The sequence below is a fragment of the Balearica regulorum genome, chromosome 4 (assembly GCF_011004875.1).
Source record: "Balearica regulorum gibbericeps isolate bBalReg1 chromosome 4, bBalReg1.pri, whole genome shotgun sequence".
In the NCBI taxonomy this organism is placed as follows: Eukaryota; Metazoa; Chordata; class Aves; order Gruiformes; family Gruidae; genus Balearica; species Balearica regulorum.
Genome location: NC_046187.1, coordinates 28,141,805 through 28,165,867, shown reverse-complemented (window position 1 = coordinate 28,165,867; position 24,063 = coordinate 28,141,805). Strand labels below are relative to the sequence as shown.

Genomic DNA, 24,063 nt, shown 5'->3' with positions numbered 1-24,063 from the left:
TCAGGAGAAAAGCCACCAGACTGAGCTCAGGAGGCCAGAGGATCTAAAGAGGACAAATATGAATTGAAGAAGGGGAAATTAGGAGAGAATAGGACAAAGTAATGTGATAAGAAAACTTCATGTTTAAATGTAAGAGGCTAGAGTGACAGGTTTTACCCAAGGATAACCTCATGTAGCAAAACAGATTGTAGTCCTGTGAGTGAGAGCAGAGAAGAGCAGCAGCAGCAGATGTCATTTCCCTGCTGTACTTTGAGGGAGGTTGCAGCATTCACCCAGCTGAGATGGGGGCAGGGACACGTGGGCGTAAGTGTATAAGGCAGGAAGGTGAGAAGCAGCAGCAATGGAGAGGGCAAAGGCAGTTGCTCGCTGCTGGGACAAGGGGTGTGATAGAAGGGCCTGCAGTCTGAGGAAGAGCTCCTCCTGCCCCAGCAGACCTCTGTGGTTGAGTGCAATGCATGGAACAGATGAGTTTGACCAAAAGCTTTTATTGGTAGAAGTGTTTTCTCGGCAGAGGCATCCTTCTGGGTCTTGGCTGGGCACGGGAACGCTGGCAGCAGCACCAGCGTCACAAGTTCCTCATTCTCATCTCCTTGTGCCCCATCAAGTGAGGTGCTGGACGTGAAGGGCCCGTGCCAGGAGAGCGTCTGCTGCGCTGGTCCCTGCGCTCAGCCTCCAGCGGCTGTGTCCTTCAAAAGAGCAGGACACTGCGAATACTGAAAAGTGGAAAGGAAGGGAGGAGGAGTTACAGGTGCCGCAGCTGAGGAGCAGGCAGCAGGGCAGGCAGGTCTGCCTTGGGAGCAGCCGCCGCCACCTTTCTCATCCAGCCTCTTCCTGCGTCAGCTGCGTGAGGCGTGCAGCAACGGGGCAGCTTTCAAAGGCCTGCTGAAGGGAACCCCTCCGGGTTATGGCAGATCCTCCTGACACATGGCATCTGGTCGCTCGGATGCTTTTTGAGAAGGCAGTAGTACATGCTCTGCTGCCAGAGTGTTTGGGCTGTTTGAATTTTAGGTGGAGGTGACACTGGCTGTACCTGGCTCCTGCTAGTCAGGGTTCTCACCTTTTTCCTGCACGTAACAACTCAAATCCTTCGTTCACCTTAGCGAAGGGCAGCGTGTGTGTGATCAGCAAGTCTGAGTTGAATTTCTTCTCCAAATAGCTGGAAACTAATTTGGGGATACTATCTCTCGTCTTCCAACCTAGAAACAGGAGACAGCACCCACAGTGAATATTTGGAGAAATGCTGTTTTGGGAAGATGGTGTTTCTAGAGTTTGCCGGTGCCAACAGTGTAGCAGCTCTCCTCTGACCAGAAAATTAGAGCCGACCAGGAGCTTGTCCCCTCCACCAGGGTCTGCTGACCTGTAAAATATACTTGAGGCTGTGCCCTTGTAAAGTGTGGTAGCTGCTGCTTGGGATGTATCAAAATTAATAGGATGAGGCTAAAAATGCTAGAGGATCCCTTCCTGGAGCTGGGAGTGTAGGTGGGGGGAGTGAGAAGATCCCTGAGGTGCACCAGCCCCTCCTCTGGCATAAGAGAGGGGCGCTTACATTGAAGCGAAATGCAATCTGTGCCAGAGAAGTTGTGGATGTGCCATTATTGGAAGTGTTCAAGGTCAGGTCGGATGGGGCTCTGAGCAACCTGAGGTAGTGAGAGATGTGTCTGTGCACAGCAGAAGGGTTTGACTAGATGATCTTCAAAGGTCACTATGAACCCAAACCATTCTGTGATTTTAAAATTTGGAAACGACCATAAAAAGCAAATACGGCAATGTTGAAAATGTTTTCTTGAGTGTCATACCTCCAAGAAGAGTCCCCTTCAATGTACGCCCAGACAGCAGAAGCATAGGATCGACAGAAATCACTGAACCAGACGCCACTACCCCAACCATCACGCAGACCCCAGTGTTCATATTGCAGGAGGCCAGGGCAGCAGTCTGATGGGACGAGCAAGTGGATTAGAGAACACGCTACTAAGTTTGTCAAAAAAAGTGTTCTTTCTGTGCAGTCACCAGCCCCTCCCTGGTAATCTGAAAACACACACTGCCTTGTGCAGGAGACATGTAAATCGTTTTCTCCCAAAGCCGATAGACGGCCTTTCAGGGCAAAGACGTGCCCAGCAGTGCAGGCAGCAGGCTAGGACCTGCCCGCCAGGGTGAATTTTGCCCTGACAGGAGGCCGTGAATGATCTAGGAGGGAGGACACGTGCTGAAATGCCACCTACCACGGTATCCGCATGCCCAATGACCTCAAAGGAATAGTCCACGCCGTGGCCAGTCATCTCAGTGAGCACCTCCTGGATGGGCTTCTTGAAGTCGTGAGGACTGATGCAGTCGGTGGCTCCCAGCTCCTTGGCCTTGGCAAACTTGTCCTTGTTGATATCAATGGCAATGATGCGGGAAGCTCCAGCCACCTTGCAGCCCATGACAACAGAGAGGCCAACTCCTCCGAGGCCGAAGACGGCGCAGGTGGAGCCTGGTTTTACCTGCACGACATGGGGCCCTGTGACTCTCCGTCATGAGGACGAGGTTTCTGTTGCAGAGGGCTGGCGAGGGTGCGAGGGCGACCGTGGGGTGCTTGTGCTTGACAGGCCTGAATACCAACCTTGGCAGTGTTGATGGCAGCCCCATAGCCTGTGGAAAACCCACACCCAAGCAAGCAGACTTTGTCCAGAGGTGCAGCAGCATCTATCTTGGCAACGGCGTACTCCGGGATCACGGTGTATTCTGCAAAGGTGCTGATCCACAGCAAGTGGTGGATCTGCTTCCCTTTGCAAGTGAACCGGCTGGTCTTGTCAGGCAGCAGGTTTTGTGGTTCAGAGAGACTGTTGGGAGGCGCATGCGTTTGTTTTTCATCAAGTAACGCACTAGTGGGGATGTCAGGGCTATTGAGAGACAGCTGACCCCATTCAGGTGTAGGGGGAGCGAAGCAAACTCACTGGGACTTCAGGCAGTAGTTGGATTCGGGATTCAGGCAGAACATGCATTCTCCACACTGTGGAAGGCAAAGGGGGATGACTTTATCGCCTGCAACAAAGCAAATCTCTGTTAGGTGCCTGTTGCTTAGCAGGCCTAGAGGGTGCTGCCTGTTGGAACACCTCTGCTGAGCTTTCTCGTGGTGGTGTCCTACCACCAACCCTCAGCTTTCTCTTTCAGGAGGAAATGCTCATGTGTGTGGGGAATAGACGGGGAAAATGCATGTGCCGCTCCAGAGAGCGCACTCCGGTTTTGATCCACTGACACAGGAGCAGGGGCGGGGTGAGCTTTCTGAGCTCTTGGCAACCTTGTCTGCTTTGCGAGCTGACTCCTGGGCATGTGTTTGTGTGTGTGTCTTACCTGGTTTCACAGAGGTCACTCCTTCTCCAACGCTTTCCACAATCCCAGCTCCTTCATGGCCTGGGATAATGGGAAATTCCACACCAGGAAAGCCACCTTCCAAAACGTGGTCATCTGTGCGACAGATGCCCGTGGCCACAATCTGTTTGGAGAGGAAAGAGCAGATGCGCTTGAGATGTGGTCTGGCCTCTGTTTAACTCAGGTTGTGGAAGGATTTTTCACAGGACTTCTCTGGAGAATTAAGGCCTGTTAGTGGACACAGATCCCTGACAGGTACATTCAAGGTATAGCCACAAGGACAGCAGTTCCCACATGGGAGAACAAAAATACTGAAACGTTTGGTTTTACCTTGACACGGACTTCACCTGCCTTCGGAGGTGCAACCTCCACCTCCTCAACAGAGAGGGGTTTGCCCACGGCCCAGGCAACAGCAGCTCTGCACCTGATAACCTGGAAGCAACAGAGGGGGTTACGCTGCACGGGAATGTTTGCCTTTGGCGCGCGGTCGGGGATGGTCATCCTACAGTTGCCTAAAACCGAGGTGCAGGAACTCGGTCGTGCTCAGCTGTACGCGAAGCCAAGTGATGTTCAATAAACACTGGCTTAGCTTAAGGTCTGAGGAAGCACCGTTTGTGCTTTGTCACAAAAAAAGAGTATGAGGAATGCCCTTAGGAAATTGTTGGGGGTTTAATGGCTTTTGTGGATTTCCCCTGATGTCATCATATGTTAATGGAGAGATTGTGCTCTGATGGGGAGCGTGGACCCTACCTATTGGAAATGCTGGCTAAGAGCCTTGCTGTCGGTCTTGCAAGATGTAGGGCTGAGGGTACCTAAGGGGGTGTGTGTGTTAAGGAACAGTCCCCATCTGGCTGGCAACTGGATTATTTGTTCCCTTGCCAGAGGGATGATTTACGTGTGGCATCTCCCAAACCCCGGGCTGCTCGCCCCAGAGCTGGTTTGATGCCAGCAAAATTGAGCTTGCAGCTTGAAAGGAGTTTTGCCAGGGAAAAGATTGAATGGAAGAGAGGAGTGGCTGGAGGACTGCACCTTGGCTTCCGAGCTGTTTCCCTGCCAAAGCAGAAGCGCAGAGCGGGGCTGAGCAGGAGGGTGTTTTTCAGAACGGTACGATTCCATATTTTAACTCCTGAGGTGCTGGGCAGAACAGGAGAGGAACGCTCTACCTAAGGCGGGTACCGACACGTGCCTTATGTTGTATGACGGCAGAAGCTCGTGTAATTCACAGGGGTTTGGATGAGTTGGGGGGGTAAGGGTAGAGGAAAGAGGGCGTGCAGTAGAGTTGCGCAGGCTGAGGCATTTGCAGAATCTTTCCCCAAGAGCTGGGAAAGGAAGATGGGAAGTGCATTGTCCTTACTTTTCCAGAAGTGGCCATGTGGTCCTAGCAGAGCTGTTGTCGTCGCTGCAGAAGCCTGGAGGGAAGGTGCCTCCCGTCTGGCCGATTCCCTGGGTTGCGAACTGGCCCAGCCGTGGAGCTGGAGTGCTCCTGGGCACCCACCGGCTGCAGCTGAAGGGGGAGGCAGGAGCGTGGAGGAAGTCCTGGCGTGGGACCGTGGCCGGAGAGCGGGGAGCTGTGTTTAATCTGTGTCCGATGCCGGTCGCTGAGCAGCACAGCGAGGGTTGAGCAGAGGAGCTGGATAGCGGCCAGGAGATGCCAATGGGCGGCAGTCACACTCCACAGGGTGCAGGCAGAAGTCCTCCAGGGAGGCTTTTATTGGTGGCTCTGCCTTCGGGCCATGCCCTGCCCTCCCCACCTGAAAGGCATAGGGAGCCCAGAGAGATTTTTCTCCTCCTGTTGCTTGCGGCAGGTGTGGAGGGAGGAGATTCGTGGCTGCTGGGGGTTCCTCGGGGTTCCCTTGTTGCCAAGGGGTAGCATTTGACCTGGCAGCAGTTTACCCCGAGGTATTTGCAAAAGGATTAAAAATTAAAAAAAAGATAAGACAGTGAAAACATGCTATGGTGGATAAACCTGCATGCCCTTTTGGAGTGAAGCTTAACTGTCTGTGGTGTTGCAGCTATTCTCACCTGGGTAGTAAGGGGAGAATGTTTCAGGAAGGGGGGGCTTTTCCGAGGACACATAGCGTATCCAGCTTTGTGACGGGGTTCACTCCCCTGAGCTTTCCTGGTTCTCAGGGATCTGTTTCTGCTGAGACATTGGGCAAGGTGCTTTACAGGAGAATGGATGAGCCGGACCTTGTTGGAGGAGGAGGCTAAGATGAGCACCCCATGTGTGACCCTCAGGTTTGGGACCTGCCTCTGCACATGGGAAAGATGTGACACCCCCACCCCCACCCCCACTTATGTGTAGAGGGGACTGCCTGGAGAGGTTTGTGTTGGCGCTTGCTACCGCGTGTCCCAGCCCAGTTTGATGGGGCAAGGGGGAAGGTCAGCAGCAGCAACAGCAGCACTTGCTGTTGGCCGGCTGAAGCCCCAGGTCTCTAATCCCCGAGGCCCAGCTCTAGCTTCACTGATGCAGACCGGCAATGGTGCCGTGCCCCAGCAGCTGGCTGAGCTCTTGCCCGGGCCACGGTGGCCCTGTGGCGTGACAGTGGCTCTGGCTGTGTGGAAGTGCTGCTGGGCAGCCTGTTTCCCAGCCTTGCTGGTCAAGCCCAGCCTTTGCGTGATGATGGCCAGGTGCTGCCGTGCTCCTGTCATGGACGTGAGAAGCAGCAGCAATGGCGGGGGCAAAGGCAGTTGCTCGCTGCTGAGACAAGGGGTGTGATGGAAGGGCCTGCAGTCTGAGGAAGAGCTCCTCCTGCTCTTTTATTTCTTCGAAAATACTGGATTTTTTTCATGGTGTTTGTGGATTTTTCATACTGTTGCCATGTGCTAGCAGACAGCTCGTGGTCTGGGTGGGAGCGCAGACCATGCTCATTCACAGGAAGGCTCTTAGATAGTGGCTCAGAGAGAGCCACTGCATTTTGTCCTGAATCCACCTGGAGTAGCTCAGAGTCAGGGACCCAGTGGGAAGGTCTGTCAGAAACATGCTGTCCTGAGCTGCACCATCACACAAACAAATTAATCTTGAGCTGAGCAGGGAGATTTGCAGGGAGAAATACTTTAGGACAGTATGAACTGTTTGTGGTTTCCCCACTCAGAAGCCACTTCATTCCTCCATGTGAAGACAGAACTAGATTGTTGCCTTATAAAATGTCCCTAACAAGAATGATTTCATGGGTTATAATTGTTTTGGACCCCAGCAACTCTCCTAATAAAGATACTAACAGCAAGCATATACTGTGCTTGGCAGATTACCACAACAGAAACGGGCTTTGCATGAGAGAAGTGAGGGGGTTTGTTGTACTTCCTTCCCTAGCTCTAATTTCTTATTTTTCTTTTTCTGCTCTGAAGACTGCTGTTATATTCTCTACCCTTCAAGCAGTAGGGAATGCCTTGTAAGAAACATGTATCTGGCATATGGAGGATATTTTACCTCTCCGTACTCCTTTCTGTACTCACAACCTAGGTTTAAAGAGGCCTTCTTTGGCTTCTGTTTAAGTCATGAGTTAAATATACCTTAGCTGGTACAATAAATTAGGTTGGCCTCCACAGAAAAACATTTTCTTAGAATACTCTGAGAACTGAGATATTATTATGCTCTTGTTTCTGCTGAATCCATGTTACTACAGATGAAATCAATTAAGTGGAATTAAAGCCCCTCTCTTTCTATTTTGAATAATGATCCACATTGTTGGTCCACACACAAGCTGCCTTGAAAGAGACCAGAAGTCTTCCACTGCAGCGCACCTGAAAAGAATCATTTTATGGTCTAGAAAAAATCTTCAGATCTGACTGCACAGGTAACCCCACAGAAAGAAATGGCTGAAGTTTGGGTCTTAATTGCTGTGTAAACTGAGGTTATTACACAGACATGTGTTTAAGGAACTTCTTCTGTTAAAGCCTAATCTCTCGGTAAACTTATCCTCAAATCATTAACCTAGCTGGGCCGCTCAAGGACTCTGCTGACACAAGTCACAGTCTGCTTACCTCATAGGCTCTTCTACCCAGCTGCCCTGCATGTGAGTGCCTGCAAGCTCTGGTTAGTACTTTCAAAAGTCAAGAAATAGCCTCTGTTCCAGTTTCCATGTTACAAATGCAGAAAACAGTAAGATGCTTTATGTTTGATTCCTTGTTAACTGTTACCAGTCACTTGTTTCTTCCCATTTACTCTGTATTGACACTTAAAGTAAGAAACCTCCCCTTTATTTAATGGCAACAAATAACAATACTTGATGCATATTCATATTTCTTCACATTTGTTTCCCAAGCATCAGATGCACGTGTATAAACTGGCCAAAGATCTAAACCCATCTGATAAAACTACCCAAGGAAGAGGTACAAAGTTAAAAAAACCACAAACCACAACACAGACTACCACCACAGCTGCTTTATATAAAATGCTTGGAAGTGTTAATTTGGTAAAATATTCAATGGTGAGACATTCTCCAGTACCTAAGTCTATGATTTACTTAAATATCATTTCCTGAAATTATTAATTCAAACACATGGTCACCATAATTTTTTATCTCTGCAGTAATTTTCTTGCCTATCAGTTACTGGAATAAGGAGTAATTTTGTTGCCTATGAGGTAATAGCATGCTAAAATCATTCAGGATGGCTACATAGTTCTTACCTAGAGTTTTACTGTGCTGAGCTGCATGTACAAATCTGTTAAGCTTGCAGTGTTATGAAGGCCCAAAGAAAGAGTTTCCTTAATTTTTCTATTAAAAGATTGCATATTGTAAGTCATTTTAAAAAATCCAAACCTTTCATAACACCTGTGACAGCAGCAAGTCCTGTAATTCATAACTGGCTATTAAAATAAAATTGCAGCACAATGTAGAGGATTTAAAGCAAGAATCAGGAGGAAAAGGTAAGAGGAAAAAGATTATTTCATTTATAAACACTGTGTTTGAAGTCTGGGGTTTGAGCTTGATCCTTATTCAATTGTGGCGGTAGCAGACCTTTCAGAAATATCTTGGGGTTTTTTTCATATCAGTTGTATTGGAGGATAATGAAGTTTGTACTGGTGCTGAGCCATCTGCTGCTTAACAATTGGGAATCCTAAAAGACCAGGACAGTGCGAATACTGCAATATAAAAACCCGACAAGTTAGTGACTGTAGAAAAGCCCCTGTGCTAGCATCAGCAAAACACTACTGGTCTCTCTGAAAATCGAGGCTACTGCTCTCAAGCAGGGTACTCTCTCCCTGCCCCTTCCAGCCCCAGCATGCAGCAAAATGACAGAGCAGATGATACGCAAACCTCGCTGCAGAGAACAAAATTCCTGCAAAACTGCAAAGCCTTCACTCATGAAGCCCAGGACTCCTGGCAATTAATTGCCAAATGTAGCCTGGGAAGTCCTTGAGGGTGGCTTAGACACATCTTTGCAGTTACAAATTAAGGGTAACCTCTGAACAGTACAGATGATTCTGGGCTGAAACACTCAAGTGTGTCACAATAAAAATGGTCAGCTGCAACATGCCTCTGTCTTCAGGTTGACTGTCAGTATTTTAGCAAAGCTGATAGTCTCTGTCCTCATCGCTTTCCCCATTTGTTACTCTAAAACTAACATTTACAGCACATCTAAAATAAGGACAAAAATGGTGTGTGCTGCATAGAACCTGAGAACAAACCTCAAGGGCTAAATTCTTCTGTTACATGCTTTTTATATTTAGAGCAAGTAACACCTAAAATAACTGCCAGCAAATGACAATGAAAAGAAAACATGAATGTAGTTCTCTGGAGTGTGTAAGTTAGAAACAGCTGGAACTTTCAAGAAGGGTAGTCCCCACGCTTACTAAGATATACAAATGTATTTCCCACTTCTACCAAGGAGAATTTTCAATTATTCCTACAGTGAATCTTGTGAAATGTCTCCGGCAAACAATATTTCCAATTTCAACACCCTATGAAAACAGTCTGAGCTGAACTCTCACAAAATTTAAGGAATGCACAAGAGCTAACTTCCAAGTTTGCAATGTGTTTGTACACCAATTACTTTCCTTCCCTTCCCCCCCCCCCCCCCCCGCCATTCTCTGCCGTGAATTCATACTCTCTGTTACTGTACAGCTCTTTTGGGTTATATGTACACAACAATGTTTACCTCTTCCCTGTCCTTAGCAGATCAAATCCTTCATTGATTTCAGTGAAAGGAAGGGTGTGGGTTATTAATGGATCCAGAACAAATTTTTTCTTCAGGTAGTCAGCAACCAGTTTAGGGACTGAATCTTTACTCTTCCAGCCTGAGAAAAACCCACAGACAATGGATAATGAAACATTAAATGCTTGTGAAAATAGATAAAACTGATAGCAGCTTAAATTTGTAAAGAAACGTTCTATAGCATAATAGCATGATGAAATGTTGCAGCATGTCTTTACTTTTGTAACACAGAGTGCCAGCAGGAAACATGGGACAAAGTGCAGCTATTCTACGTACAACAGACCCAGTAAGTGCTTTACTGACAGATGAAAAATTTTCCAACATTTTAATCTTTACAGAATACAAACTTTCCCCCACATTAAATACTGTTTCCACTTGTCTATTGACACATTGTCTACTAAATCACACATCATACAAAAGCCAGAGTGCTGACATCCACCTTGGTAACTGGAAACTTGATTGCATGGTCAAAATTGGGGGGGGCAAGGATAGCGTGTCTTTTTTTTCTTACAAGCAGTACTATATAAAGCTGTCTCAAATTGTAAGGTGTCCTTTCAGAGGAATCTAATTTGTCTCTGCTCTTTTATTCAGGTGTCTGTTGAATACATCAGAGGAACTGGTTCTGAGTGAGAAAACTTGTTGTTGGAAATAAGTTTTCTCTGGCCTTCAGCTTTGCATTGAGTGAGCTGGGGATTGCTGAGTGTGGGACTCTGCTGGGAGAGCTCAGAAAAGAGAAAGAACTGGAAGGGACTGATGGCAGCTGGTAAGGGGCTGAGCTGGGCTCTGACTGATGTGGAAACCAGGTGGGCCTGACCCCTCGATGTCCTTAGGGGTCCCAACTCTCCATCTCTCCTGCTCTCTCTTCCCCACCCCATTTTCTGTCTCTCTATCCCTCTCAGTCTCCTTTTTGCTCTTGCTCTTTTTATCCCCCTCCTTCTCTTCTCCCCCCCCCACCTTCTCCTCATTTTGTTTTTTTCTCCCTTTGTCCTTTTCTCTTCTCTTTCTCCTTATCTCTTCTCCTCCCTTTCCTTCCCCCTTTTTCTATTCTTCTACCTTTCTCTTTCTCCCTTTCTTTTCTCTCATTTTTTCCTCTTAGTTTCTTCTCCTCTTCCCCCCACTCTTTTTCTCTTTCTGTGGTTTTTTTATCTCTTCCTTTCTCTTTCTCTGCCACCTCTTCTCTCGTCTTTCTTCTCCCCTTCCTCCCTCTCTATTTTTCTCTCTCCTCCTCTCATCATTGTCTAACTTTTCCCATAATTATTTGCCTTTGTGTTTCTTTGTCAGCAAACCAGCTATCACTATCACTTCCAATAAGACAACCTAAGCAATGAATTTAGATATATCCCATTTCGTTCAGGATGATTTACAAGTTTCCCAACCAGTGAAATCACATCTTTCCAAGCCCTTACCTCCAAAGACAGACCCTTTCCAGGTGCGACCAGTGAAGAGGAGCATGGGGTCAAAAGTGATATTTTGTGCTGCTGGGGGCACTCCCACGATCACACTGACCCCATAGTTGTTCTGGCAACAGGCCAATGCTGCAGTCTGCATTTGAAACAGAGGGACACCCCAGAGTCATGCAAGATTTGCCCCTGCCTCCTTCTCAGGCCTCAGCCTGCAATTAATTTTTTGTAACTGAAACCACATCAAACAATTTCCGTTGTATCTGCTGTCATGGGTTAGATGTGTCCTAGCTTTCTTCCGCTTCCCCATTTTGTCTTAGTTATTAGTGATAAGCCACTGTTGGAAAGCAGATAGTAGGCTACATTAAATTTTGCCACCCTTGTTAGGCCAGGGGACTACACTGAAGTTCCCTTTCCTAAATTTTTGAGTGTGCTTCTGTCCCTGCATCTCAGTGGCAGACAGCTGAACTCAACAGGTTTGAAGTTAGCTTGACACTTGGCCAGTGGCTCTCAGCTCCTCACCCTTGGTGTTTAGTGGCCTAGCGAAGAGAGAGCTAACAAGCTAATGCCTCATTTGACCACATCTTTTGGTTGCATACCATGGTTTCGGTACGGCCGATGACCTCAAAGGAGTAGTCCACGCCACGGCCAGTCATTTTGATCAACACTTGGTGAATAGGCTCCTTGAAATCTTTAGGGTTGATGCAGTCAGTGGCTCCCAGCTCCTTGGCCTTGGCAAACTTGTCACTATTGATATCAACAGCAATGATGCGGGAAGCTCCAGCCGCCTTGCAGCCCATGACAACAGAGAGGCCAACGCCTCCGAGGCCAAAGACGGCGCAGGTGGAGCCTGGTTCCACCTATAATAACCACAAAGACATGCCGTACTATTACTGTCTAGGTAAAGTGCAATGCATTTTCTTATTATCAACATTCTCACTAAAGACACTTTTTGTAATTTAGAGATTACCTGCTGAGAAGAAATTTGCACATGCATATCTACTCATGCAGTAACCAGCTATACTGTTATAATCCTACATGTGACTAAGGTAAATTGTCCCTAAAATACATTTCTGAGACCAGGTTTTCGTTACAAGTCTCAGCTTCAGGTTTAGAGACACTTTTTTTTTCTTATGATGCTTTATATTCCAGTGGTGTTAAGATCTGTAGTGTCACTCCACTGGAGACAGTGCCAGCTGTAGCAGTCACATTCACGTATTGCTATAAATTATGAGTGTTGCATATATAGGCCTCCAGGTATTCCTACAATTAAGTTACAATAAACCAAATCAGGTCTGTTGTAACATTTTTCTAGCGGCGATAAAGCTGTGAGAGAAAACTTAATAGATGGTAATAAGTATTTTTACTGGATTTTTGAATTGAAGACTTCTGAGTACCTTAGAAACAGAGAACGTGAAGTCAGCAAAGAACTAGTATCTACTTCCCACCCTGAACTCAACAGTCAATACCTCCTGGCTGCCACACTGATGACCCGCTTGCAGGCTGCACAATCCTGAACGGACCCCATGAGACACCAGAAACCCCCACCCTGATACTCACCTTGGCAGTCTGCACAGCAGCCCCATAACCGGTTGAAAATCCACAACCAATTAGACAAACTTTTTCCAGAGGAGCAGCAGCATCGATTTTGGCTACAGCAGATTCATGCACTACTGTGTATTCAGTGAAGGTACTTGTACCAATAAAATGGTGAATTGCTTTTCCTTTACAGGTGAATCTAGTGGTGCCATCAGGCATTAATCCTGCACCTGTACCAATGCTGTTGGAAAGATGACCGGAAATAATGGCAAGTGAAGTCTGTTGAACGTGATCAGTTTTGTATAAACAAAAATCAAATAAAGGTTGTAGGTAACCCAGGAAAACTCACTCATTTTTACTGCACAGATTACCCTTGGTGCTTAAGCAACTGTCACACTCCCCACACTGTGGAACAAAGAGTGGAATCACCTTATCTCCTAGAAATAAAACAATAATGACAGAGGATTAAAAAAGGCAAACAAGAAGCATACAGGTAAAAAAAAAAAAAAAAAAAAAAAAGGAAGTGTATTTAATCCCTAGGCAAATGCACATTAGGAGTGCAGTGCTGTTTTATTTCCTACTGCTGCCCTTGGAAGATAAACCATCTCTCTCTGTTATAAATGACATCAGTAGGGCAAAGTTATGACAACTAATTTCAATATCCAAAATTCCTGGTGTCTTTCAAAGAACTGATTCAGAGTTATGTCATAAAACTGTGTTAGCTACTGACACTCCCAAAGTACTCATTCAGCAGTTTATTGCATCTTCTACTTAAAAGGAAAATAGTAATACACAGGTAAAGAAATCAAGATAAAAACTGATATCCAGCAGGACAGCAGATTGGAGTGCCAAGATAACAGCGCTGTAAACTGTGCATACAAAGAATGGGAAATTAAGTGTTAATTTGCCAGCCCTCGCGTCTTTTTCCTATTTGCAGTCCTAGTATTGCTGCATTGGGGTAAAGATATGTAAAATATTTGTCAGAGAAGCAGTGACACACACAAGCTAAGACAGCAGCTCTAATTATCTAGCACAGGCATATCACTAACAAAGTATCGCATAGCTATCCAGTGCCATTTTTTACTGCTACACATTTTCCACAGCAACAATGTATAGTAAATGCCTAATAATCTCTAAACAGGTAATCCCTAATACAGATCAATTTGTGATTTACCAGTTCTAAACTGTGGCTAATCCTTGAAATGTTGAAAGTCAGGGGAAATCTTTGATTTCCACTAAAAAATGGAAAATGTCTACAGAGCAGGAAATGCCCCCCACTACCCCGACCCTCAGTTAACTCAGAACTGTGACATGGATTTAGTAATCATTCTGCTGAAGAAACTTTGCACGTTTTGGAGCCTTTTTTTACAAATTGAAGGTGTAAATTAAGCAACATCTGAGAAGCGTGATGTTGTGTGTGTGCATGTGTTAAAGCCTGCTGGTGCAGCTCACCTGGAAACACATGGCAGCTAGAATTAGACAAAAGAGTGATTTATGAACCCAAATGTAAGAGAAAAAGCAGTTAGAGCTATTAATGAAATTTGCAATATATACATATTTGTTTGGAGTTCAAGTGGAAATCTCTAATAAAACTTCCTCTTATCATACAGACCAACCTGCTTTGGACAGACTTCATACTTGTTGCCAGTACGAACAAAGACACTGGAAGTACGGAAGTGTAAAAAAATGACCTACTTAGGTATTGTAACAACCTGCCTAGATAAAATGGAGCATTTCTATGCAGATTTTGTTCATTGTTTATTTTGTCTTAATAATTCAGCCCTTGTTAGAATTTGTTAGTTCCCATAAAAGGGTAGAGAAATCCCGTCTCATCTTGCAGCAGTTGGAGGAAAATCAGCATCTTTCGCTGACTTCTCTATCTTCTTCCCCCTGTGGCTTAAAGGGAGCGTAGTGCGAGGAGCAGCTGGTCCAGATGACTGTGTCCTCAGAGCAATGGGCACCCTCCCACCCCCCCATCATTCCCTGGTAGTTGTAAAGTGAAGTAATGGAACACACAGACCTAAGTTCTGGTCTGTTTAGCTGTCAAAAGAATTAAAAAAAGGTGCTTTGACATGTTGCCTAGTGGGGTGCTTTGCCTTACTCTTGAGAGAGATTAGCTGTGTAAACTGTGTTGAAAGAACCTGCAGCCTCTACCTGATTTCCTATGACCAACAGCAAAGAATCGATGTTCTTAATCCCATGACAGGAAAAGCGCTATGTAGGTGGAAAGCAAGCTGCAGATGTTTTTGCCAAAACCAAAATAAATTGAATAGAAAAATCTGAAAATAAATCAGGATTGGGAACACAGAAAGATATAAACAGCACGTAGTGTCCTTTAAGGTATCCTTGAAAAAAACTGAAAGTGGAACTTCAGTGGAACTCTGCAATACTCATGCATGTAGTCATCTTTGACTTAAACAGGTGTCTGGAAACTGAGCACAGGGTTTGCGTTCAGTGCTGTTTCATACCTGGTTTGATCGAAGTTACTCCCTGCCCAACACTCTCCACAACACCAGCTGCTTCATGCCCAAGAATTATTGGAAAAGGCATAACCAGTGCACCCGTTATCACATGGTCATCAGAGCGACAGATCCCTGTGGCCATGATCTGATTTAGAGGAAAGACAAAATTATATTTCAGCACTTAACCATGTCACATCATATACAGAAGTGAGATAGTATCATGTATTTGGAGAAGACACTTGCTTCCCTCCAAAATCCCATATGCACAACACAAATCTACAGGTAAAACATTTTTGGTTGTGTGATTCATGATTTTCATGGTTTGTATTAGTCTTTAATCTACAAAGCAAGGTTTCTTTGTGAATGTTTGCTATGCACTACTGAGCTCTACAGAGAGTCTCATTGATTATCTGGCAGATCCAATGTTCTAACAATGCAATTATATGTGAAGAACCGAATAAAATAAATGATTCCTTATATTTATATATAAATACCTAAATAGAAACACGTTGCAATATTATAGAAATATTAAAATTATGTAAATATACACTATCACATACTATAAACACAAATATGATATATATTTTATATTCCTTATATTTAGATTGTATTAAAATATATCATATAATAGATGTTATATAAAATATGTATTATACAATGATATATAACTACATGATAATTATTATATATTCATATATTTTAAATATATGTATATGTTATGTATACAAAAATTTAGGCTACATATAGTATTTTACAACACATTTTGCCTTTTCTTGCAGGTAGCACAGCAGTATTTCTTTTGAAACATTAAGGTATGTCTGCACAACTTTTATTCTGACAAATGGAGTTGTCAGCCCCGTGAGAGGGTTTTCCTCACTTGTGTAGCACTTGAAACTGCTCTAAAATGAAACCAGCTGCTGAATTCCCCTGAGAAAGTTCCTGAAATGTCACAGATGCCCAGTACCCCATTAAAAAAAAAAGAAGCTCCCAGCCCTACTGAGCTATTTGCTAGCACAGATTCAAACAAAGTAAAAGATAATTCCTTGCCCCACCTGATAGGACACTCAGATTTTTTGTCTTGTACTGTAATATTTCCAGCCTATTAGAAGCACAGATGTCTTAGTAAACAAAACCCCCAACTCTGAAAAACATTTTTTTTAAAAAAAGGAACCTCCTGGTTAAATTTAGGACTTGAAGCGTGTTCCATAGGAGCTCACGGAATAGTAACTACTCACCTACTGAATGTTTTCCAACTGGATCCTAAAAATCTATAGAAACAATTCTGATAAACAGCAAGACAGAATGCAAGTCATAGTAGTTTTAAATTTTATTTGTAGTACCTTTATGCGAACTTCATGTGCTTTTGGTGGGGCAACTTCCACTTCCTCAATAGAAAATGGTTTATTGGCTTCCCACATTACTGCTGCTTTGCATTTAATAATCTGCAAACAGAGCAAAGAAAAAGGCAATGGCACTTCCATTTGCAGGTCACCACACAGACAGATTCTTACATTTCTCTATGTGAAACTCCTGCTCATATTTTGAAAACTACAGGATAAAAACCGCAAACACAACAAAAAAGCAACAGCAAAGCACAGTGTAAGCCCATTTTTTTCCCCCACCAAGATCACGTCTGACTTTGTTCATATTTCCATCATACGAAGTTTTGAGCAACATGTATAATAGTCTCCTAGGATAACTAGATACCTTATCCATCCTCATTGCTCCTTTGTTTCTAACTTCCTTGGAGGATTATTTTTGCTGTGTTGGATTACTGGTGTATATTTGTGTCTTCTTGGAGATGGCACACAAAATGATCAGGTTGTGATAAAGCCTGTGCTGCCTAGAACTGCTTGTGTTGGCAACTGACAAAATTGCTAAAAATGGAATTTGGAGCCTAATACAGGTTTATAAATGTTTTATCACAGCCCAAGTTCAGCCCTGAGGTGACGGCTGAGAGGACACAGATGTAAAATGACATAGCACTGTGCAGAGGAGATCTTGAAGAAGCAACAGTCCCTTTAGTGCAAGATTATCCATGCTAAGGTACCTTGCTTCTCAAAAGGGACATTTAACTCAGCTGGGGTTACTCTCAATGCCCAAGACAGCTTTTTTTGTCTGTTAGGCTAAAGTTTGTCCATTAGGTCCACAGGCTTTGTCTGGGTGCTGACGGGCCTCTGGGCTCCTCTGATCATCTGCCACTGAGAGAAAAACATGCTCAGACTCAATGGCAGTGGGGCCTCTCTGTCCCCCGCATTCGCTCCTGTTCTTCCTTGGTGGTCTCTGCCCATCCCAGAGCTTTAAACGATTCCAGGACCTGGAATATGATTTTTCCATGTCACCCTATGGGTGACACTCTATTAAATCCTACTGACTGCAAGCGTTCAGGTGGCATTATCTTGAGAGGGAAATGGAGGCGAATCGAATCCATGATGCAACAACTTTAGCACATGTGTAAGTATCCTGCGTGACTGGGACAACTTAACACCAGTGTGCTGCAAAGTTCTCAGGGGAAAAAAAAATAAAGGAACTTTTTAGTAATAAAGCTTTTGAAGTAGAAATAATACCTATCAACAAATTGTTAATTGGTAACAAAATAATTACTAGGAAATACTAAACATATGAAATAAAATAGCGCACTTTCAGCAGCCAGACCCAAAGTGGGAATGAGCACAATGCTTTGAAAAAGATAGACTCAAGAGAGGTCTGCACTAAATTTAACATTTCATGTGTCAAATGCAAGCATGATTAGTAAAAAAATTCATAAGTGAGGCCAAAGATCACATTTTGAAGTGAAGTGCCACATTTTCAAGGAAACTTACTTAAAAAAAAAAGGGCTTACATGTTTCTGCTGTATCTCACATAGCACAATAACAATTTCACAACTCGCACATGCAAAGCACACATAGTGTCTATAAGAACAAAGGTAGCTAACTGTGGATTGCTGAGAACAAATAAATTTCTCCTACAATTAGACATTGGTTAACTATGTATTGTTCTGATGGCTGAGTCCCCGTGAACTTTTATCGACTAACAGGATCTCACAGGTGCACCGACAGCACACTATCAGCCAGTTCATCTACTAAGGCAAGCACTAACTGGAGTCACAGGGGTTTTTTTTAAGCCTGTGTGTTCTACCAGCCTTACAAGTTACTGAAGCAAGGGGATAAGTGTAGAACACACCCTTTTACAGAGCATAAGGATTATGCTGCTTGGTCACATAAACTGCATGGTAACTCACATACTACTCCAAGATAAACACAGTGAAAACAAGGCAGTTTAGTTCCATCACAACACTTCATTTACCATGCTCAGTCCAAGGCTGGTTGGAGGACTGAACTTGGTGAATTTACTCACAAGTGAAGTACAATTCATTTTGCACTTGTGGTATCTCAGAGTTAGAGACCTTTTTTTTTTTTTTCTTCTCTTGTTTTGTTTGGTTTTAGAATAGCGAAGACAGCTGGCGGTAACAACAAGTGATCCTGGTACTTTCTTAAGGCACATTCCAGCAAGGTGCATGCCTTCAGTCCTTTTTCCTTCTATGGGTTCCTCTCCACCAACCTCTCTGCATCATGTCTCTGGGTGTACCTTAGCATGTTGTTAGAAGCAACACAGACTGCCTTCAGCAGTGGTATTAACCAACATCTCTCTTGGCACTTTCTAGCAAAGCTGTAAATATTCAATCCCAGCTCAGTACTGCATTGCCTGAGTACTTACTTTTGGTCTTCATTAACTTCAGCTCCAGACTTGTTATAAACATATTCAAATTTAATGACTGTCCTAACATCAGCACAATTACACACTGAAATTTAACACAATATTAACAGTATTTTTTTATTTTTTTATTTATTTTTTTTTTAGAAAACACACTGATACAAATTGTAAAGAAGCTAAAAATAGTTTAAAGCACTGTGGGATCTCAGAATGGAAACTGACAGAGTTGATAAATACATTGATCTGAACACTTACTACATTGTAGCATATTTTAAACTGTTCAATAAGGATTAAAAACAGTTTGCTAACCCTGGGGTGAGGTTATTCTTATTCTGTTGCTGTTACCTTATGTTGACTCAGTGTTTAAAAAATTAAATAAATAAATTATTGCCTTGAAGAGTGTAACAACCATTTCCTAGGAGAGTACAGTGGCCTGCAAGTAAAGGCAGCTCTCCTGTACCAACTTCCTCCTAAACTCTCATCTGTGCTGTACCACCAGTACTTACGGTGTTCCTGCAAAGAGACTGCTTTTAAAAATGCATTAGTCACCTGCAGCAAGGAAACTTTTGTAGTATAAACTTTTGCTTACTTTGCCTGTTGTGCTCATGTTGACCGGTGCCTGTTTCAAATCTTGCCACCACTGATTTCTTGTGCCAAGAATTCAGTGAGCTGCAAAGCCGTCAGGTTGCTGATACAAGTCCTGTCCAACACACTGGAAGCCAGTCTTGTGAAGTGCTCCTGCAAGTGCACTGCTCTGACCCTTTAGCCACGCCTCCCAGCTGACAGTCCCATCCCATCATCAGCCAAAGTGCTAGAACAAGAGTAAACCACCCATCTGCTGAAACCTCACTCCTTGCAGCAGTTTTGTCTTCCAGATTCCTTTGTTACACTCTTCTCCACCCTTTTTGCATCCCACCTATGGCTGCCCTCAACATCACAGGAAGAAAGCAAAAGCCCTGGCTGGAAGCTGTCCCCTCTTTCTGCCTACCTGGGAGGCTGCCACCCGAAGCCACTGCTCTCAGTGGCACTGTAGGTACAAAGAGAAAAGGAGAGAGTGGCTCTTGAATTCACAGCAGCAGGGGGACAGTGAGAACATGAAGGCTTTTGTATTGGGTTTGCATGGTGAGGTGGGGGGGGGGGGGGAAGGGGGCAGGCTACAGGGGTGGCTTCTGTAAGAAGGTGCTAGAAGCTTCCCCTAGGTCCAACAGAGCCAATGCCAGCCGGCTCTAAGATGGACCTGTCACAGGCCAAGGCTGAGCCCATCAGCAACAGTGGTAGCACCTCTGGGATAACAGAGTTAAGAATGAAAAAAAAAAAACCAAACAACCCTAGTGGGAGCTTTTGTAGCCAGAGAGAGGAGTGAGAAGATGTAAGAAACTCTGCAGACACCAAGGTCAGTGCAGAAGGAGGGGCAGGAGGTGCTCCAGGCGCCGGAGCAGAGATTCCCCTGCAGCCCGTGGTGAAGACCATGGTGAAGCAGGCTGTCCCCCTGCAGGCCATGGAGGAAGGATGAGGGGGTGTAGAGATTCCACCTGCAGCCCGTGGAGGACCCCACGCCGGAGCAGGTGGATGCCCAAAGGAGGCTGTGACCTGTGGGAAGCCCACGCTGGAGCAAGCTCCTGGCAGGACCTGTGGACCCATGGAGAGAGGAACCCACGCCGGAGCAGGTTTGCTGGCAGGACTTGTGACCCCATGGAAGGGACCCACACTGGAGCAGTTGGTGAAGAACTGCAGCCCATGGGAAGGACTCACATTGGAGAAGGTGGAGGATTGTGTCCCATAAGAGGGACCCCATGCTGGACCAGGGGGGGAGTGTGAGGAGTCCTCCCCCTGAGGAGGAAGGAGCGGCAGAGACAACGTGTGATGAACTGACTGCATCCCCCTGTGCCACTGCGGGGGAGGAGGTAGGAATCGGGAGTGAAGTTGAGCCCAGGAAGAAGGGAGGGCTGGGGGGAGGTGTTCTAAGATTTGGTTTTATTTCTCATTGCTCTACTCTGTTTTCTGGGTAATAAATTAGATTAATTTTTTCTCAGTTGATTCTGTTTTGCCTGTGACAGTAATTAGTGAATGATCTCTCCCTGTCCTTATCTCAACCCATGAGCCTTTTGTTGTATTTTTCTCTCCCCTGTGCAGCTGAGAAGTGCAGTGATACAGTGGCTCTGGTGGGCACCTGGCCTTCAGCCAGGGTAAACCCACCACAGCTTTGCTGAATTACTTTGGCAACACTCCTAAAAGCCCAGCTGATATATTAAAACATGCTATTGTGCAAGCTGTTTAAGAAACATACACTGCTGGCTGTGGCTGCACCTCCTCCTGATTCCTTAGTTTTACAGTTCAGCTACTCGCTAATCTGTTGGAATGGCTTTCTGTGAACAGTGACCAAGGACACAGCAAGGATTGTGCTGATGAGAAAACAAAAATCAGTAAGCCAGCAAGAAGTGCTGCGAGAAGGTGTGAGTTTCTTACCACGTGCAAAAAGAAGAGTCTGGGCTGAGGCTTCCTATGGAAAAAGGCTAACAGAGTCCTCAGATGGTGACATGTCTCCCATCTGGGGGATGGCAGACATCAGGGTATTCATCCATAAAGTCTGCTCTGCTCGTTTGAAACTATGGTCCTCTCCTCATCCCTCAAGACTTTTCATAGAATCATAGAATCATTTAGGTTGGAAGAGACATTTAAGATCAAGTCCAGCTGTTACCCTAACACTGCCCAGTCCACCACTAAACCATGTGCCTAAGGACCACGTCTACACGCATTTTAAACACCTCCAGGGATGGTGACTCAACCACTTCCCTAGGCAGCCTGTTCCAATGTCTGACCACCCTTTCAGTAAAGAAATTTTTCCTAATATCCAATTTAAACCTCCCTTAGTGCAACTTGAGGCCATTTCCTCTTGTCCTATCACTTGTTACTTGGGAGCACAGACCAACACCCACCTGGCTACAACCTCCTTTCAGGGAGCTGGTAAAGAGCACTAAGGTCTCCCCTCAGCCTTCTTTTCTCCAGGCTAAACAACCCCAGTTCCCTTGGCCACTCCTCATCATTGTGCTCTAGACCCCTCAACAGCTTCGTTGCCCTTCTTTGGACAGGCTCCAGCACCTCAATGTCTTTCTTGTAGTGAGGGGCCCAACGCTGAACACAGCACCTGAGGGGCGGCCTCACCAGTGCCCAGTACAGGGGGACGATCACTGCCCTAGTCCTGCTGGCCACACGATTTCTGATACAAGCCAGGATGCTGTTGGCCGCCTTGGCCACCTGGGCACACTGCTGGCTCATATTCAGCCGGCTGTAGACCAACACCCCCAGGTCCTTTTCCTCCAGGCAGCTTTCCAGCCACTCTGCCCCAAGCCTGTACTGTTGCCTGGGGTTGTTGTGACCCAAGCGCAGGACCCAGCACTGAGCCTTGTTGAACCTCATACAGCTGGCCTCAGCCCATCGACCCAGCCTGTCCAGATCCCTCTGTAGAGCCTTCCTACCCTCAAGCAGATCAACACTCACTCCCCACTCGCTGTCATCTGCAAACTTACTGAGGGTCCACTCAATCCCCTCGTCCAGATCACTAATAATAATACTAAAGAGAACTGGCCCCAGTACGGAGCCCTGGGGAACACCACTTGTGACCGGCCACCAATTGGGTTTAACTCCATTCACCACAACTCTGGGCTCAGCCATCCAGTCAGTTTTTTACCCAGCAAAGCTTACACCTGTCCAAGCCATGAGCACACAGTTTCTTCAGGAGAACGCTGTGGAAAACAGTGTCAAAGGCTTTACTAAAGTCCAGGTAGACATCCACAGCCGTCCCTCATCCACTAAGCAGGTCACCTTGTCATAGAAGATCAGGTTAGTCAAGCAGGACCTGCCTTTCATAAACCCATGCTGACTGGGCCTGATCACCTGGTGGTCCTGTATGTGCCGCATGACGGCACTCAAGATGGTCTGCTCCGTGACCTTCCCTGGCACCGAGGTCAGACTGACAGGCCTGTAGTTCCCCAGATGCTCCTTCAGGCCCTTCTTGCGGATGGGCATCACATTTGCTAACTTTCAGTCAGCTGGGACCTCCCCAGTTAACCAGGACGGCTGATAAATGATAGAAAGTGGCTTGGTGAGCACTTCTACCAGCTCCATCAGTACCCTTGAGTGGATCCCACCCTTCCCATGGACTTGTGTGTGTCTAAAAGTGGTGTAGCAGGTCACTAACCATTTCCCCTTAGGTTATGGGGGCTTCATTCTACTCTCCATCCCTATCTTTCAGCTTAGGGGGCTGGCTATCCCAAAACCAACTGGCCTTACTGTTAAAGACTGAGGCAAAGATGACATTAAGTACCTCAGCCTTTTTCTCATCCTTTGTCACTATGTTTGCCTCCGCATCCAATACAGGATGGAGATTCTCCTTAGCCCTCCTTTTGTTGTTTATGTATTTATAGAACATTTTTAATTGTCTTTTACAGCAGTAGCCAGATTAATTTGGCCCTTCTAATTTTCTCCCTGCATAACCCTACGACATCCTTGTAGTCCTCCTGAGTTGCCTGCCCTTTCTTCCAAAGGCCATAAACTCTCCTTTTTTTCCTGAGTTCCAGCCAAAGCTCTCTGTTCAGCCAGGTCAGTCGTCTTCCCCGCCGGCTCGTCTTTCAGCACATGGGGATGGCTGGCTCCTGCACCTTTAAGATTTCCTTCTTGAACAGTGTCCAGCCTTCCCGGACTCCTCTGCCCTTCAGGACTGCATCCCAAGGGATTCTGCCCACCAGTCTCCTAAATAGGCCAAGGTCTGCCCTCCAGAAGTCCAAAGTGACAGTTCTGCTGACCTCCCACCTTACTTCTCCAAGAATCAAAAACTCGATCATTTTGTGATCGCTATGCCCAAGATGGCCTCCAACCATCACATCACCCCATGTAATACAGTGTATTACAGTGTAATAACATATTTTTGCTTTATAGAGAAGTGGTGGTAATTAGTATTTCTTGCTGCTTCTTGAGAGTATAGAGCTACAGATGCCACAGAAATTTCGCCTGCTAAGATAATCTCAAAGTTCATAGGGAAAGTAATTTCATAAATGTATTGATTTATGATAATGCTGCAGATAAGTTATGACTGTTCGCAGTATAGCAGATGCTACATGTTGTGCTTACAAACCTTCTGAACTGTATAATCTTTTGTGGCACATCTAAGGTAGAGGAACATCAGATAAGCCCTGTGTTGGCCAAGCTCACACATGGACACTATGACTCTAACTGCATGGATTTTATCTAGATGGAAGTAACAAATGATTTCTCCATACTGCTTACAAAATATATTATTTGGTTATACAAAATTGGCCAGTTTAACTTGTATTCTCCCTCAAGAAGTTGCTTGAACATGGGCTTGTTACCACCTTGCTCTTAACCTCTTTTCCCACCAGCCAGCAGAGACCTCATGCTGCAACCCTGACACATCAGTTGGGAAA

The 24,063-nt window shown here is 45.4% G+C and overlaps 2 protein-coding genes across 3 annotated transcripts; both read right to left on the bottom strand.

Annotated features, from left to right (window-relative positions):
• Positions 1-476: 476 nt before the first annotated feature.
• LOC104641281 (alcohol dehydrogenase 1) lies at positions 477-5,212 on the bottom strand. Of its 2 annotated transcripts, XM_010309879.2 has the most exons (9): positions 4,703-5,205; positions 3,679-3,780; positions 3,331-3,472; positions 2,934-3,021; positions 2,600-2,819; positions 2,220-2,480; positions 1,797-1,932; positions 1,058-1,196; positions 477-713 (listed from the first exon to the last, which is right to left on the bottom strand). In XM_010309879.2, the coding sequence occupies exons 1-9, from the start codon at positions 4,718-4,720 to the stop codon at positions 689-691; spliced, it is 1,131 nt and encodes a 376-aa protein (XP_010308181.1). In that variant the 5' UTR covers positions 4,721-5,205; the 3' UTR covers positions 477-688. The 2 variants fall into 2 exon arrangements, with proteins under 2 accessions (XP_010308181.1, XP_075607689.1); XM_075751574.1 differs by lacking the exon at positions 3,679-3,780 and having other exon boundaries at positions 483-713; positions 4,703-5,212.
• A 2,305-nt stretch (positions 5,213-7,517) lies between these two features.
• Positions 7,518-19,385, bottom strand: LOC104641282 (alcohol dehydrogenase 1). The gene is made up of 9 exons (XM_075751576.1): positions 19,212-19,385; positions 16,249-16,350; positions 14,915-15,053; positions 12,796-12,883; positions 12,468-12,687; positions 11,507-11,767; positions 10,914-11,049; positions 9,451-9,589; positions 7,518-8,434 (listed from the first exon to the last, which is right to left on the bottom strand). Exons 1-9 carry the CDS (start codon positions 19,227-19,229, stop codon positions 8,410-8,412), a joined length of 1,128 nt encoding a protein of 375 aa, XP_075607691.1. The 5' UTR covers positions 19,230-19,385; the 3' UTR covers positions 7,518-8,409.
• Between the last annotated feature and the right edge of the window lie 4,678 nt (positions 19,386-24,063).

Coding starts and splice junctions, on each gene's coding strand:
- LOC104641281 (XM_010309879.2), bottom strand. Junction 1,197..1,796: donor GAAGGGGACTCTTCTTGGAG/GTATGACACTCA, acceptor TCCTGTTTCTAG/GTTGGAAGACGAGAGATAGT. Junction 714..1,057: donor TTGTTACGTGCAGGAAAAAG/GTGAGAACCCTG, acceptor TCCACTTTTCAG/TATTCGCAGTGTCCTGCTCT.
- LOC104641282 (XM_075751576.1), bottom strand. Junction 15,054..16,248: donor CACATGAAGTTCGCATAAAG/GTACTACAAATA, acceptor CCTCTAAATCAG/ATCATGGCCACAGGGATCTG. Junction 11,050..11,506: donor TCGGCCGTACCGAAACCATG/GTATGCAACCAA, acceptor TTTCAAATGCAG/ACTGCAGCATTGGCCTGTTG.